We start from the raw sequence: 16,073 nt of genomic DNA on the forward strand, positions 1-16,073 counted from the left end.
CAGGGAGAGTGTAAAGTCCTATTCACCCTAATAGAGCTCTATTAGGGTGAATTTGACAAGGGTTCTAGCCCTTAAGGAGGCTAATAGTTATTAAATAAAAAGTAAAAAAAAAAAAGTTTAAACCCCCCCCCCCCCCCCCCAAATATAGAAAACAATATATTGCGATATATATCGCATATCGCACATGCTTAAAATTATATCACAATATAGATTTTAGGCCATATCGCCCACCCCTACAGCAGAGCTGTATGGCTTCGATCCTGGTCAGGTGATACAGGTTCAAAAAATTGCCTGTGCTCAATCCCTTGTGAGGGGGATAGACTTTTCGGATCTGTCCTGGACGACATATTGGAAAAAGCATCCGACAAGAAAAAAGGTTTCCCTTCAGAGCCAAAATATTTCCAATCCAGGTAAATCATCCAAATCCTCCCAATGACGCCAAAGGTCAGGTAGGGGCAAGACTGAGAAGTTTCGCCCCAAGCTGGGAAAAAATCGGAACCTGCCCTTGGATACTTGCCTCCATTCAAGAAGGTTTCAGACTGGAATTTGATTCTTACCCACCGCAGCATTTCATTATAAACAATCCATTACCCAGAAGAGAAGAACAACTGTGTCTGGAATCTGAAATAATGAACCTGATCCAAAAAGAAGTCTTGCTTCCTGTTCCAGAGCACCAACATCAACAGGGATTTTATTCCCCAGTCTTTTTGGTCCAGAAACCAGGAGGTTCCTTCAGGCTAATCATAAACCTGAAAAATCTAAACAAATCCTTGACCTACAAAAGGTTCAAGATGGAAACCATCAGATCGACAGAAAATCTTCTGCCTCAATTTTGTTACATGGTAACGATGGACCTGCAAGATGCCTACTACCATGTTCCCATATCCAAAGATCATCAAAATTCCTCAGAATTGCAGTCTTTTTAAGAGGCCACCTCAGTCCCTTTCAGTTTCAGGCTCTGCCCTTTGGCCTAGCATCGGCCCCAAGATATTTAACGAAAGTTATTGCAGAAATAACAGCTCACCTGCATCTACAAGGTATCTTAATCGTCCAATACCTGGACGATTTTTTCATTGCAGCAGACTCGGAAGACTGTCTCATCTCCCATCTAAAGATGGTCAAGGCTACCTTCACAGATCTGGGATGGGTAATAAATAAAAAAAAAAATCGGATTTCACTCCTTCTCAGCGAAAGTTTTTTTTAGGAGTCCTTCTCTATTCCCGCTCACTAATGTCCTTTCTCCTCGAAGAAAAGCACACAGCCCTGTATCAGAAAGTCAGTCGTTTCTGCGATTTAAGAACCACGACCATCAGGGACGTCATGACCTTGTTGGGATCACTAACAGCAACAATTCCTGCAGTCAGGTGGGCACAAAGCCACACCAGAATTCTACAGGTTTTCCTACTGGATACATGGAACGGCGTGAAAGGTTCCTTAGACAGAAGAGTTATTATTCCCCCCCCCCCCCCCCCCAAGTGAAGTACTCTCTGGCCTGGTGGAAAATAAAGAAAAATCTTCAGACGGGGGTCTTTTGGCGTCGGGAAGATCAGCTTGTGATTACTATAGACGCCAGCAGTCGAGGCTGGGGAGGTCATACCCAACATATGGTGGTTCAGGGCATCTGGGACCATTCTATGGCAGACGCCTCTTCAAATTTAAGAGAACTAACAGCGGTTCACAAGGTCCTTCTAGCACTTCAGGAAAGAAGGCCTCTTAGTCACATAAAGGTCCTTTCGGACAATACTACCACCGTAGCCTATCTAAACAAACAGGGCGGTACCCGAAACAAAGCTCTGGCATCAATAACAAGAAAAATATTTCTATGGGCAGAAAGCCACCTTCTTTCTCTTACTGCGGTTCACCTAAAAGGGAGCAACAATTTAATAGCAGACTACCTCAGCAGGCAGACTCTGAAAGAGGGCAAATGGACCTTGAACACCAAGGTATTTCTTCAGATCACGGAAAAATGGGGCATGTCCGTTATAGACCTGTTCGCAAACAAGGTCAATCGGAAAGTGGCGCAGTTCGGTTCCCTATCTCCTCAGGACCATCCGGATATCTTAGACGCTCTGTCTTGCCCTTGGCCTCAGGGACTCCTGTACGCATTTCCTCCCTTCAGCCTGATTCCAAGGACCTTAATGAAGGTAGTAGAAGAAAATGCACAAATAATTTTGATTTCTCCTTACTGGCCCAGAAAGGCATGGTTCCCGCTGCTTCTGAGTCTATCGTCCGGAATATCCTGGACCCTTCCTGTGAGTTCAGGTCTCCTACACCAAGGCCCGGTCCCTCATCCAGAGGTCGCTCATCTGAGATTGACTGCCTGGAAATTGAGCAGCTAAGTCTGAAGAACAAAGGTCTCTCTGACGCTGTAATATCCACCTTATTGAAAAGCAGTAAGAAAATAACCTCTAAAATATACCTCAGGGCTTGGAAAGCCTTTTTAGTGTTTGCAGGAGATGAGATCCACCAGGAAGCCTTAGATAATATCCCCAAGATACTAGATTTTCTACAATCAGGCCTTCAACTCTTAAAGTCCAGATTACAGCTCTAGGGGTCTTCCTGGACACTAAGTTATCGGAGCACCCTTTAATCAAACGTTTCATTAAAGGGGCAATCAGAGACTCTCCTACTATCCGTGCTTCTGTTTCTCCTTGGGACTTAAATTTAGTCCTCTCGGTCTTGATGAATCCTCCTTTCGAGCCCATTGAGGAAATCTCCTTGAAGCTCCTGACTCTGAAGACTACCTTCCTTCTGGCAATCACTACAGCCAGAAGAATTGGGGAAATCCAGGCTTTCTCCTGCCGTTCTCCTTATCTGCAGATTCTGGACGATCGCATCATACTGAAGCACTGCCCGTCCTTTCTCCCGAAGGTGATATCCAGTTTCCACTGTAACCTAGAAATTACCTTACCATCATTTTGTGCCAAGCCTTCATCTGATCAAGAGCAAAAGTTTCATAACTTAGATGTAAGACGATGCGTTCTGGCCTACCTAAAATGTTCTGATAAATTCAGGAATTCAGACCATCTCCTTGTCCAGTACCAGGGACTTAATAAAGGTAAAGCAGCCAGCAAAGCCTCAATTGCCAGATGGATCAGGGACACTATATCCTTTATGTTATACTCAGCAGAATCAAGAACCTCCAGCAGGCCTTAAAGCCCATTCACCAAGAGCCGTGTCAGCTTCTTGGGCCGAATCTGCCTCCGTCTCTATCGAACAGATCTGTAGAGCAGCAGCATGGGCAAATCCGATGACTTTCTTCAAACATTATAAATTGGATGTGGTCCATAACCAGGACCTCTCTTTTTGACGCAGAATCCTTTCTGCAGTGGTCCTCCCCTAGATTTATTTCTCTGATAATCCTCCTGTTGAGTGCCGTTGGGGAGGCGCCGGGAAAAGGGTTAATTACTTTTACCGGTAATTGGATTTTCCAATAGCCTCCCCAACGGCACTGGGATTTCCCTCCCTTATGCAATGTTTTTTTTGGTTTGTATATGAATTAATATATAAATCTTTTTTGTTTGGCATCTCTACCGTGTACTCTGTTATTTACTGACTTAGGTAAGGAGAGGAGGCCTTTTATGCTTCAAGCTTCCGTGTTGTTTCCTGTCCTGGGGCGGGGACACCCTCCTGTTGAGTGCCGTTGGGGAGGCTATTGGAAAATCCAATTACCGGTAAGAGTAATTAACCCTTTTTGCTGGATCCAGGGTTTAGCAAAAACGCTTCCGTTACTGATGATACAACGCATGCATCCGTTATGAACGGATCCGGTTGTATTATCTTTAACATGGCCAAGACAGATCCGTCATGAACTCCATTGAAGTCAATGGAGGACGGATCTGTTTTCTGTTGTGTCTATTTGCTCTGGATCCCATGACGGAAAGAAAACCGCAGTATGAGAACGCAACCAAACGGAACGGAATGCATTTTGGAGCACTCCGTTCTGTTCAGTTACGTTTTGTCCCCATTGACAATGAAAGGAGACAAAACGGAAGCGTTTCTTTCCGATATTGAGACCCTATGTCAGATCTCAATACCGGAAAATATTAACATTAGTGTGAAAGTAGCCTAAGTCAATGGTGCCTGATCCATTTTTTGGTTACAGAAAAAAACGGATCAGGCGCCCATTGACTTACAATGATTTTCATGCATGATCAGGTTTGTTCAGTTTTAATTTAATACAGCCGGATCCAGCTGAAATGCAGCTATCAGGATGTATTAAATGCAACGGATCCTTTTAACGCTACTTTCACATCTGCGCTTTTCCTTTCTGCTATTGAGATCCATCATAGGATAGAAAATGGATCCGTCCCCCATTGACTTTTAATGGAGTTCATCCCCGGTATATTACTTCCCATTCATAGGACTGCTATACAGGTTTGGACGGCCACAAAAGACATGCATGCCTTTAATAATGTTTTTGCAGGTCTTCCTCTGTGGGATAATCCCATGTTCCCATCCCTGGCATCTTTTCCAGGCTCTAAATATTGGAAATCACATAATGTATTCTATTTTAGGGATGTATATCAAGATAATGGGGTCCATCACTTCCTGCCTTGTACTGTGTTTTACCAATATCCGCAGATCAGACATGCCCTTAAAGGGAACCTGTCACCGGGATTTTGGGTATAGAGCTGAGGACATGGGTTGCTAGATGGCCGCTAGCACATCCGCAATACCCAGTCCCCATAGCTCTGTGTGCTTTTATTGTGGAAAAAAAAACCGATTTGATACATATGCAAATTAACCTGAGATGAGTCCTATCCCTGACTCATCTCGGGGACGGGACTCATCTCGGGGACGGGACTCATCTCGGGGACGGGACTCCTCTCGGGGACGGGACTCATCTCGGGGACGGGACTCATCTCGGGGACGGGACTCATCTCGGGGACGGGACTCATCTCGGGGACGGGACTCATCTCGGGGACGGGACTCATCTCGGGGACGGGACTCATCTCGGGGACGGGACTCATCTCGGGGACGGGACTCATCTCGGGGACGGGACTCATCTCGGGGACGGGACTCATCTCGGGGACGGGACTCATCTCGGGGACGGGACTCATCTCGGGGACGGGACTCATCTCGGGGACGGTACTCTTCTCGGGGACGGTACTCTTCTCGGGGACGGTACTCTTCTCGGGGACGGTACTCTTCTCGGGGACGGGACTCTTCTCGGGGACGGGACTCTTCACGGGGACGGGACTCTTCTCGGGGACGGGACTCTTCTCGGGGACGGGACTCTTCTCGGGGACGGTACTCTTCTCGGGGACGGTACTCTTCTCGGGGACGGTACTCTTCTCGGGGACGGTACTCTTCTCGGGGACGGTACTCTGTGCTAGCGGCCATCTAGCAACCCATGTCCTCAGCTCCATACCCAAAATCCAGGTGACGGGTTCCCTTTAATGCACAATTCCCTGGGACCCCAGTGACTATCTCCAATTACCCTCTCATTGGAGTTTTTCGATCTCTATATATATCCACTATATAGACCCACTTGCTTAATACTAAACTACAGCTGGCGGTTTTCGATGAATAGAAAGCCATGATCCCTGATCTTTCACATGACAATATCTCTGATCTATTGGAATCACCTTTCTAATGTCTCTCCTGGAATTAACAATAGGTTTATTCAATTATATATTATACACCATCGCCTTCTCATTTACATAAGATGGGTCGACTTTCTCATTGTGATGTCAGGGATGGTGCGGATATTTGGCATTTGATATGGGCCTGCCATTTTTTTTTTTTATTGTTTTGGGAAGAGATTACTCATTTTCTCTCTAACTTGGTAAATCTCCCACTTTATGACCCCCCCCCCCCCCCAAACCTATGCCTTTTTGGTATTCTAGATGAATCCATATATTCTCATTACATCAGAATATTTCTGCGCGAGTCATTATTTTTGGCACGAAAGGCAATTTCTCTACGATGGACGGGAGATAGATGTCCATCCGTCACTCAATGGAAGGCACTGGTAAATCCATAATCCCATATGAACATGTGGTATATAAACGTAGGGGATCATGGCGTTCCTCTCCACAGGCGCAGTATTCTGTGCAATCTCTTCCTGCTGTTTTGTCTTCCGGACACTGAAGTATCTGATTATTAACCATTTGTGACAGAACGGCTCAATATTTTTAATAAAGACCATTTGAAAAAATAATTTTTAGCCCAAAATTAAGTAACATGCGATCATAAAAAAAAAGCCTCTGAAGGTGTACATGGCCTTTAAGGGAGTGAATATGTGATCCTGTTGTAGAATCAATGGCAGGTTAAGTAGACCATAGGTCCTGGGCTGTTCCCCAAACTACATTAGACCCCCAGGGAACAAAATATTAACACCTAGTATACTCTAGGCCACCAGGTATTAACACCCTATTTTACACTAGACCACCAGGAAATATAATAGTAACCCCCTAATATATTCTAGATCACTAGGTATTAAAACCTTATATTACACTAGACCACCAGGGAACAAAATATTAACCACTAATATGACCTAGACCACCAGATATTAACTTCCTACTTTACACTAGAGCAATATGGAAATGGAATGAAATGTTAACCTCCTAACATTCCCTAGACAACCAGGTATTAACACCCTGTTTAACACTAGACCACCAGGGAATACAATCTTAACACCCTAATATACCCTAGACCACCAGCTATTAAAACCCTAATATACCCTAGACCACCAGTTATTAAAACCCTAATATACCCTAGACCACCAGCTATTAAAACCCTAATATACCCTTGACCACCAGGTTTTATCCCCCTATTTTACACTAGACCACCATAGAATAAAATTTACCCTCGACCACTAGGGAATAAAATATCAGTCACCCTTCTGGCACTGACAACCAGATTTTAACACCTTCTCTACCCTAGACCACCAGGGTATATAATTACCACCTCCTCTTTGACTTTAGACCACCAAGGTTCCAGACTGTTCCCTAGGCCAGCAGGCCTAATGGCATTAACTATGGTACTTCATTATCTTAGACCATGAAGTAAGTTTTTACTAGTATGAAAATGTATCGTATTAATTGAACATTATTGCCAACAATATGGACTAAAGCAAATCTCATTAACACATATTCTGCATGGCAAATGATTGCTGACATGTTGTCCTTGTGTCCCCCATCCAGGCTTATGCAGGTCGGGGAGGAGTTCTGTGGCAGCAAATCTGAGGTCCTGCAAGAATCCATTAGGAAGCAGAGTGTGAACTATTTTAAGAATTATCACAGGTAAGTGACATAATCCCGATACTTTATATACACCTACCTTTGGTACAAACCTTTTTTTGCTGTCTCGAATTGAATTAAAGGGGTTTTCCGAGAATTTTCTTTACTGATGACCTATCCTCTGGTCTGATACCCGGAACCCCTGCCGATCAGCTGCGTGAGCGCCCCGGCCCCTTTTCTACTTTACCTAGGCCAGTGATGACACGTTCATCGATCACGTGGCCTGGGAGCAGCTCGTGAATGAGACTGAACTGCAATACCAAGTACAGCCACTATACAATGTACGGTGCTGTCGGCGGGGGTCTCGGGTGTTGAACCCCCGCCACTCGGATACTGATGGCCTATCAGTTGTAGTTTCCCAATGAGAGTCAATGTATAGGATTTGTGTGACCACTCTATCTTTGTGATGCAATTAGTATAATCCGTTTTGTAGAAGCCCTGTCCATAGGAGCTTGCAATCTATAAGGAATAGGGAGCAGGTACAAGAGATCAGGCAACAGAATAAGCGGCTCTAGGCAAGTCAGGTGTAGGCAGTCTGAAAGTCATTTAGAGGACTGTGCGGTTTTTGGAAAGTTTTCAGTAACTGTTTGAAGGGGTTGGGGAAGGGATGGGAGAGAGAGAGAGAGAATTCCAGAAGAGAAGGGAAGCACAGGAAAAGCCTCCTTTGAAATTTGGTCCATGTGGTCAGGGGAAGTTCTCCTTGGCAGGGCAGAGGATGCATGTTCTCTGTTCTCTGGTCTGCACTGGCTTCCATATTCTTTCTATTTATGCACTGCTCATCTCTAGAGGTTACAGCCAGCAGAATGGACTTGCCTCTGAGCTGCCAGGCTAGCAGGGCAATTGGAGCAATGAATGTGGAGATCTCTGGACCCATGTGAGGTACAGGGCTGGTTCTAGCTTTGTTAGAAAGTGATCGTCATGTGCTATATGAAGTCTAATTTTCATTTTTTACATCAATCGTGGGATAACCCCTTTAACCTTGAATATCAAGAGAATTATTTATTATCCAGATCTCTTCTGTGTCTTAAATGGGTTCTGCCATAATTGATGTAAAACATGAAAATCAGACATCATATAGGACATGACAATCTCTTTCTAAAAAAGCTAGAACCAGCCCTGTGCCTCACATGGTTTAGAGATTTGTAAATTCACTGCTCCAATTGCTCTGCTAGATTATCTTCAGCCTGGCAGCTCAGGGGGCGTCATTTCTGCTGCAGCTCGGGGGGGCGTCATTTCTGCTGCAGCTCCGGGGGGGCGTCATTTCTGCTGCAGCTCAGGGGGCGTCATTTCTGCTGCAGCTCGGGGGGGCGTCATTTCTGCTGCCGCTCGGGGGGGGCGTCATTTCTGCTGCCGCTCGGGGGGCGTCATTTCTGCTGCCGCTCGGGGGGCGTCATTTCTGCTGCCGCTCGGGGGGCGTCATTTCTGCTGCCGTTCGGGGGGCGTCATTTCTGCTGCCGCTCGGGGGGCGTCATTTCTGCTGCCGCTCGGGGGGCGTCATTTCTGCTGCCGCTCGGGGGGCGTCATTTCTGCTGCCGTTCGGGGGGCGTCATTTCTGCTGCCGTTCGGGGGGCGTCATTTCTGCTGCCGCTCGGGGGGCGTCATTTCTGCTGCCGCTCGGGGGGCGTCATTTCTGCTGCAGCACCCTCTCTGTAACTGTTACAGCTTCTAACAGAACACATGGCTGGTGGCAGTCGAAGATTTAAACTGAGCGCGTGCGACCACCTCAGTGAGACAAACAAGAAATAAGGAAAAGAACAAACAGCAGGTGGCGCTATACAGATACATTTTATTGAATACCTCACTGACTACACTAAATTTACATGTAAATGTATCGCATGCAATTATAAAAGTATTCAGATCCAGGGGCTGGTTTGAAAAATGTAGAATATGTTTCATGACACAACCCAAATGGTTTGATAGGACCAGAAACTGCTCCTCTCTTGTCCATAGACCGTGTCTGGTTTTGCAGCTCGTCCCTATGCAGGTGAAAGGGCCTGACCTGCAATACCAGACACAGCCCATGGACAAGGGTGGCGCTGGTTCTGGAAGAAGAAAAATAAAAACGGAGCCTTATCTGTTGCAATCCCAGACGAGTTCTTTTAATTTATTCCGTTATTCAGACTGTTCTGCATCAAATTTATTAAACGTCACGGTTTTCTCTTATAATTAGAGGTAATTGGCCGCTTCTCATGAATTTGTCATTAAGTGGCTCTTTCTAACATGCGGTGACGGCTCAGGGACGTGATTTTCTTATTTTGGCAAATACAATTTCTACTCTTTGTGTGACCAAAAATACACCGTTAACGCGCGTCATTATGTGGTCGAGCCGGAGATTTTCCTCTTCTGATTTAGCGCTGTGATAAGCGGCGATTATATTTATATTTGCCCTTACTGTAACTCTCTGCCTAATCAGAATGCTTGCTTAAAACTGTGTGCGCAGGAGGCTGGGGGCGCAGAACGCTTCCCGGGTGCCCGGTTTGGAAAGGTTAATGAATTGTCATTTTGCCGGTGAAGTGCATTCAGCGAATGTGAAATCTCTGCAGTGTTTAACCCTCGCTGCGCCCCATGAATCGCTCATTAGGCTTTTCGAGCCGTATCCACAGTACCAACGTTCCGAAGATTTTATGCTTGCAGCACGAGCCCTTCATAAACTTTTATACTGTTTTGTATCTTTTAGTGTTTTGTTTATTTTTCAACAATTTTTCAACAATTTTTTTTTAGAACACGCCTTGAAGAGCTCCGAATGTTCCTCGAAAATGAGACCTGGGAGCTTTGCCCGGTCAAATCCAGTTTTAGCATATTACAGTTACACGTGAGTGATTTATGTTTAAATGTGATTGCGGTATTTAAATATCAATAATTGGGCGTGTAGACTTTTTTTTGCAAGCCATTTTCTATTGCGCCGGTGCATCTAAAATTAAAACGTAAAAGCAAGTTTCCAATTAGAGGTGATTAAAATTTGAATATTGTTTTGGGTATACAGCTCCTATGCAAACCTGTCGGTCTTTACTAGTGACTTGAAACCAAACCTCTGCTATTTGCGTAGAAGGCAAACTCAGAAATATTATCTTAAAGCAATAAAAAAAAATGAAATAATAATGTTAATTCAAAATATCCTAGTTTTGTTTATATATCGCTGCTATGTGGAGCTGTTGCCACGGTTACAGACTACAAACAAACCCTGTGTAGTCTGATCCTGTAGTCCTGTCTCGTGCCACATGTTACTATTCACATGGGAAGTTTATTTAGAATTTTAACCTTTTTACTACCAGGGATTTCTGGACATTTTAGGCTACTTTCACATCTGCGTCTTCCTTTCCGATTTTGCGATCTGGCAGAGGATCTCAAAACCACAGCAAAACACATCCGTTTGAATAATACAACCGCCACTGTTGACTGACATGGTTTTTGGTGCTGGATCCGGCATGTTCAGTTTCCCACGCCGCACACCAAAAAACGCTGCGTCCACGGATTTGTGTCCGTCGTGGGAACCAGGGGGGGGACTGGGAACTTAAAGTGGCCCTGGAAACAAAATACTAAAAGTGGCCCCGTTTTGTAGTTGGGTCCAAATTGATGGAAGGCAGGGGCAGCACTACCATATTGTGGCACATTATACCGCCCCAACAGAGCCAAATACCACAGTCCATCACAAAATACCGCCAGCAGCACAAAATACATCCCCAAAAATTTCCACTGGCGAGGAGGAGGGCCCAGGCGGCCCCCTAGGCATTGGCCCGCCGGGAAATTTCCCTGTAAGGTCTATGGCCAATCCGTCCCTGATGGGAACGCAATAAACCCGAATGGAATTCATTCCGGTGCACTCTGTTCCGGTTTGTTCAGTTTTGTCCCCATTGACAATGAATGGGGACAAAACGGAAGCGTTTTCCTCCGGTTTTGAGGTCCTCTGCCGTATCTCAATACCGGAAAGGAAAACGCAGATGTGAAAGTAGCCTTCCACCTTTGGTAGCTGGGATATTGTTCACACTTGTGATATCACTTTATACCCTCGTACACTTGATGCCCAGCCCATTGTCAAATTTATATCCAATGCTTTACACTCACGGGCACCTTCATGTAATTTTGCTTAAAAAAGGAATTTGTGAAAAAAAAATTAAAAAAAATTCAATGTTTATGGCTTTTCCATGTCTTTTCCAAGCTATGAAAACTTAAGGGGGTTGTACAAGAATAGGGGGAGGTTTGGCAAACCCCCTCACTTGGGCGGACCTCTAAATGGAAGATTACACACCTGCTTCACGGCGCTCCTTCTCCTCCCGGCCTGCACATTGCTCTGCTGGGCTCACTCTCTGAAAACATCCGGTTTCACATCGGCACAGCCAATCACTGGCTGCGGCAGAGACTGGATCCATCGTCTGACCATTTGCCATGACGGAAGGGGAGCCGGTCACCGCCACAGTCAGTGATTGGCTGCAGACGACATCAAACCAAATGTTCGAGGGAACCCAGTGGAGCATCGTAGGCCTGAAAGAGAAGCAGCAGCGGGGAGTCAGAGCCGGGAAGCAGGTAAGTAAGCTTCACTTTACTGGTCCGGACAAAAGATGAAGGTCGGGGGAAGTTGCTCCTCCCCCCCCTCCCCACATTCTTGCACAACATCTTTAAAGGGGTTGTCTCACTTAAGCAAATAGCATTTATTATGTAGAGAAAGTTAATACAAGTCACTTACTAATGCATTGTGATTGTCCGTATTGTCTCCTCTGCTGGCTGGATTTACAACCTATTGGTTGCCACCCCAAACCACACAATCCTATAAAGCGGAGTCCTGATAGTGGATAAGGACTCGGGTGATAATTGTTGTGCAAACTATTGCAGAGACCTGGGGGTAGGGTGCAATTAGTGTACTGTGGGCTATATTGCTGAGCGGTTATATATTTAAATGCCGTTCTCCGCAATACTAGTCCAAACACCAACGCCCAATTGACATTTGCCTAAAATGCTCAGGTGTAGGCTAATACAAAGTTGCCAGGGTATGCAATTGCAGACCAGATGGCAAGGTACTACTTGCATACAATTGAGGACTAATATCAGCGGCTACAGCATGAACGGTCAGCCGCTGCCTTTAGTCCTCAACCCTGGACCCAGACCCTTGGGATCAGGGCTTAATATTCTTTTGACAAGCCCCTAATATAGGTGTCCGGAGGTCAAGCTATGCTTGCTATTAGGCTAATAAAATGTATTAATAAGAGACCCGTTCAGATCCACCGCTCGACGCGTTTCAAAAACCGTGATGAACCCTGTATTTCATCAGGAGCTACTGGACAAGGTCTGTACTAATGGTAGGTGTACGCCGCTGATATTGTGCGTGCAGCTATAGAGCCTAACCGGCCAACAAAGTGACTGGTTGACCCAACTCCTTGCCTTGTCCTGGTTGACCCAACTCCTTGCCTTGTCCTGGTTGACCCAACTCCTTGCCTTGTCCTGGTTGACCCAACTCCTTGCCTTGTCCTGGTTGACCCAACTCCTTGCCTTGTCCTGGTTGACCCAACTCCTTGCCTTGTCCTGGTTGACCCAACTCCTTGCCTTGTCATGATCGGATCCGGTTGTATTATCTTTAACATAGCCAAGACGGATCCGTCATGAACTCCACTGAAAGTCAATGGGGGACGGATCCGTTTTCTATTGTGGCAGATTGTGTTAGAGAAAACGGATCCGTCCCCGTTGACTTGCATTGGGGGTCATGCCGGATACATCTTGCTCCGCATCCCAGGATGGAAAGCAAACCGCAGCATGTTGCGGTTTGCTCTCCGGTCTGGGAACGCAACTAAACGGAATGCATTTTGGGGCATTCCGTTCTGTTCAGTTCAGCTTTGTCCCCATTGACAATGAATGGGGACAAAACTGAAGCGTTTTTTTTCCAGTATTGAGCCCCTATGACGGATCTCAATACCGGAAAATAGCCTAAAAGCGATTTTCTCTCAGGCAGTTAACTTTTCTTATATTACAAATCACAATATTAAGTATTGATTCTTTAGTAAACGTCTGGATTTATTTTTCCATCTCACTATACACCTAATACACACATATATTGTGCCCATGGTTACGACCACCCTGCAACCCAGCAGCAGTGGTCATGCTTGCACACTATATAGGAAAAAGCTCCGGCCTACCTGGTGGCTGGGACCGCGGGAGTGCACATAGGACGGCACTTTTCCCTACAGTGTGCAAGCACGACCACTGCTGCTGGATTGCAGGGTGGTCATAACCGTGAAAACTAGCCGTGTATAATGTGATGGAAAAATGAATCAGCCAGCATAGGAGACAATATGGGTGATAACAATACATTAGTAAGTGCCTTGTATTAACTTTCTCTACCTGATAGATGCCACTTACTGAAGTGAGACATCCCCTTTGACCCCAGCGGCTCTTCTCACCAGCTACAGCAGAACCTGTTTTAGAAATCCCCTGCAGAGTGGCGTCGCCTGGACGAGTTAGAGCACAAATACAAAGTGCATAGCCATGTCTCGAAAAAAAAAAAAAAAAAAAAAAAGAACTTTATTATAGTTTTCATTCTCAAAGCTTTGAGAAAGAGCCGGTGTAGCCCGAAACGTGTTGGCGTTACCACGCTGCTATCATAAACTTGTGGTTTTCTAGAGACAGCGCAGTGCTGGACGCTTCATTTGATGTGTTCCGAGGTCCGCTACCTCCTAAAATAAAAGTTTAATATTTGCAGAATTCACACTTGTCTTGTCCAGAAACGAAAGGGTCAAAATCTTGTTTTCAACAATTTTTTGTTAGAAAGTGACACCTTATAAGACACAGATTACACGCCTTGCCAAATGATTGCACCTACATACCCCTATGTATTTACTAAAAACAGGCAACCTGAAGAATGTAAAAATCCTGCCGAATAGGTTACAGTAGTGACCACCTTCAGGCAACTTTGTATCCACAGCAAGGTTTTACAAAAAACGCATGAAACTGCAGGTTTCTTGACTGAAACATTCACCCAAGCAGGCCACTTGTCCGACATCTCTGGCTACAGAAATCGCTTATTTCACATTACTTCACAGGAACACCTGCTCTCCTATAAATCGCAGGATATTTTGCTGGGCAGACGGCCAATTGTTACATTTTTAGGAGAGTTAGTAATTCTGAAAAATACATTAACATTCAGGATAAGAAATAACAATGTTTTCTTAGAATATTAATGAATAATGGCCGAGTTGGCTATTCACTTTTGACACAGTGATGGGTGCAGTAATGATTTCTACATCATATTGTTCATGTCCCTCTGATTTAAAAGGTAAAAGAGATTACAGTAAATGATCATGGAGGCTTCACTGTCATCCTGGTACATGCCGCAAAACAACACTCATCCTATTAAAATAAACATCATGGATCCAGTCACTATAAATTATGTCGTTAACATAATCACCATAAAGGTTATGTTAGAAGCTATTGTAATTTACGGGAGGAAACAACCACAAAATGCTGCAAATTTATACTGCATATCAAACTACACTGATCCCATGTACCAGAATATAACTACTAGAATAATTGCCCACTCTAATATAATACTGCTCCTATGTACAAGAATATAACTACTATAATACTACCTCCTATGTACAAGAATATAACTACTATAATACTGCCTCCTATGTACAAGAATATAACTACTATAATACTGCTCCTATGTACAAGAATATAACTACTATAATACTGCCTCCTATATACAAGAATATAACTACTATAACACTGCTCCTATGTACATGAATATAACTACTATAATACTGCTCCTATGTACAAGAATATAACTACTATAATACTGCCTCCTATGTACAAGAATATAACTACTATAATACTGCCCCTATGTACAGGAATATAACTACTATAATACTGCTCCTATGTACAAGAATATAACTACTATAATACTGCTCCTATGTACAAGAATATAACTACTATAATACTGCTCCTATGTACAAGAATATAACTACTATAATACTGCTCCTATGTACAAGAATATAACTACTATAATACTGCTCCTATGTACAAGAATATAACTACTATAATACTGCTCCTATGTACAAGAATATAACTACTATAATACTGCTCCTATGTACAAGAATATAACTACTATAATACTGCTTCTATGTACAAGAATATAACTACTATAATACTGCTCCTATGTACAAGAATATAACTACTATAATACTGCCTCCTCTGTACAAGAATATAACTACTATAATACTGCCTCCTCTGTACAAGAATATAACTACTATAATACTGCTCCTATTTACAAGAATATAACTACTATTATACTGCTCCTATTTACAAGAATATAACTACTATAATACTGCTTCTATGTACAAGAATATAACTACTATAATACTGCTCCTATGTACAAGAATATAACTACTATAATACTGCCTCCTATGTACAAGAATATAACTACTATAATACTGCTCCTCTGTACAAGAATATAACTACTATAATACTGCCTTCTATGTACAAGAATATAACTACTATAATACTGCCTCCTATGTACAAGAATATAACTACTATAATACTGCCCTCATGTACAAGAGTATAACTACTGTAATACTGCTCCTATGTACAGGAATATAACTACTATAATACTGCTTCTATGTACAAGAATATAACTACTATAATACTGCCCTCATGTACAAGAATAGAACTACTATAATACTGCTCCTATGTACAAGAATATAACTACTATAATACTGCCTCCTATGTACAAGAATATACGTACTATAATACTGCTTCTATGTACAAGAATATAACTACTATAATACTGCCTTCTATGTACAAGAATATAACTACTATAATACTGCTCCTATGTACAAGAATATA

The 16,073-nt window shown here is 43.8% G+C and overlaps 1 protein-coding gene across 1 annotated transcript in view; it reads left to right on the forward strand.

Annotated features, from left to right (window-relative positions):
* VPS50 (VPS50 subunit of EARP/GARPII complex) overlaps positions 1–16,073 on the forward strand; it is a 195,183-nt gene that overhangs the window by 139,706 nt on the left and 39,404 nt on the right. The window contains exons 16-17 of the mRNA XM_040431195.1: positions 7,152–7,250; positions 9,969–10,059. Coding sequence (XP_040287129.1) covers positions 7,152–7,250; positions 9,969–10,059 — 190 coding nt within the window. The remainder of the gene's footprint in view (positions 1–7,151; positions 7,251–9,968; positions 10,060–16,073) is intronic.

Source organism: Bufo bufo, chromosome 5, assembly GCF_905171765.1.
Source record: "Bufo bufo chromosome 5, aBufBuf1.1, whole genome shotgun sequence".
Taxonomy (NCBI): domain Eukaryota; kingdom Metazoa; phylum Chordata; class Amphibia; order Anura; family Bufonidae; genus Bufo; species Bufo bufo.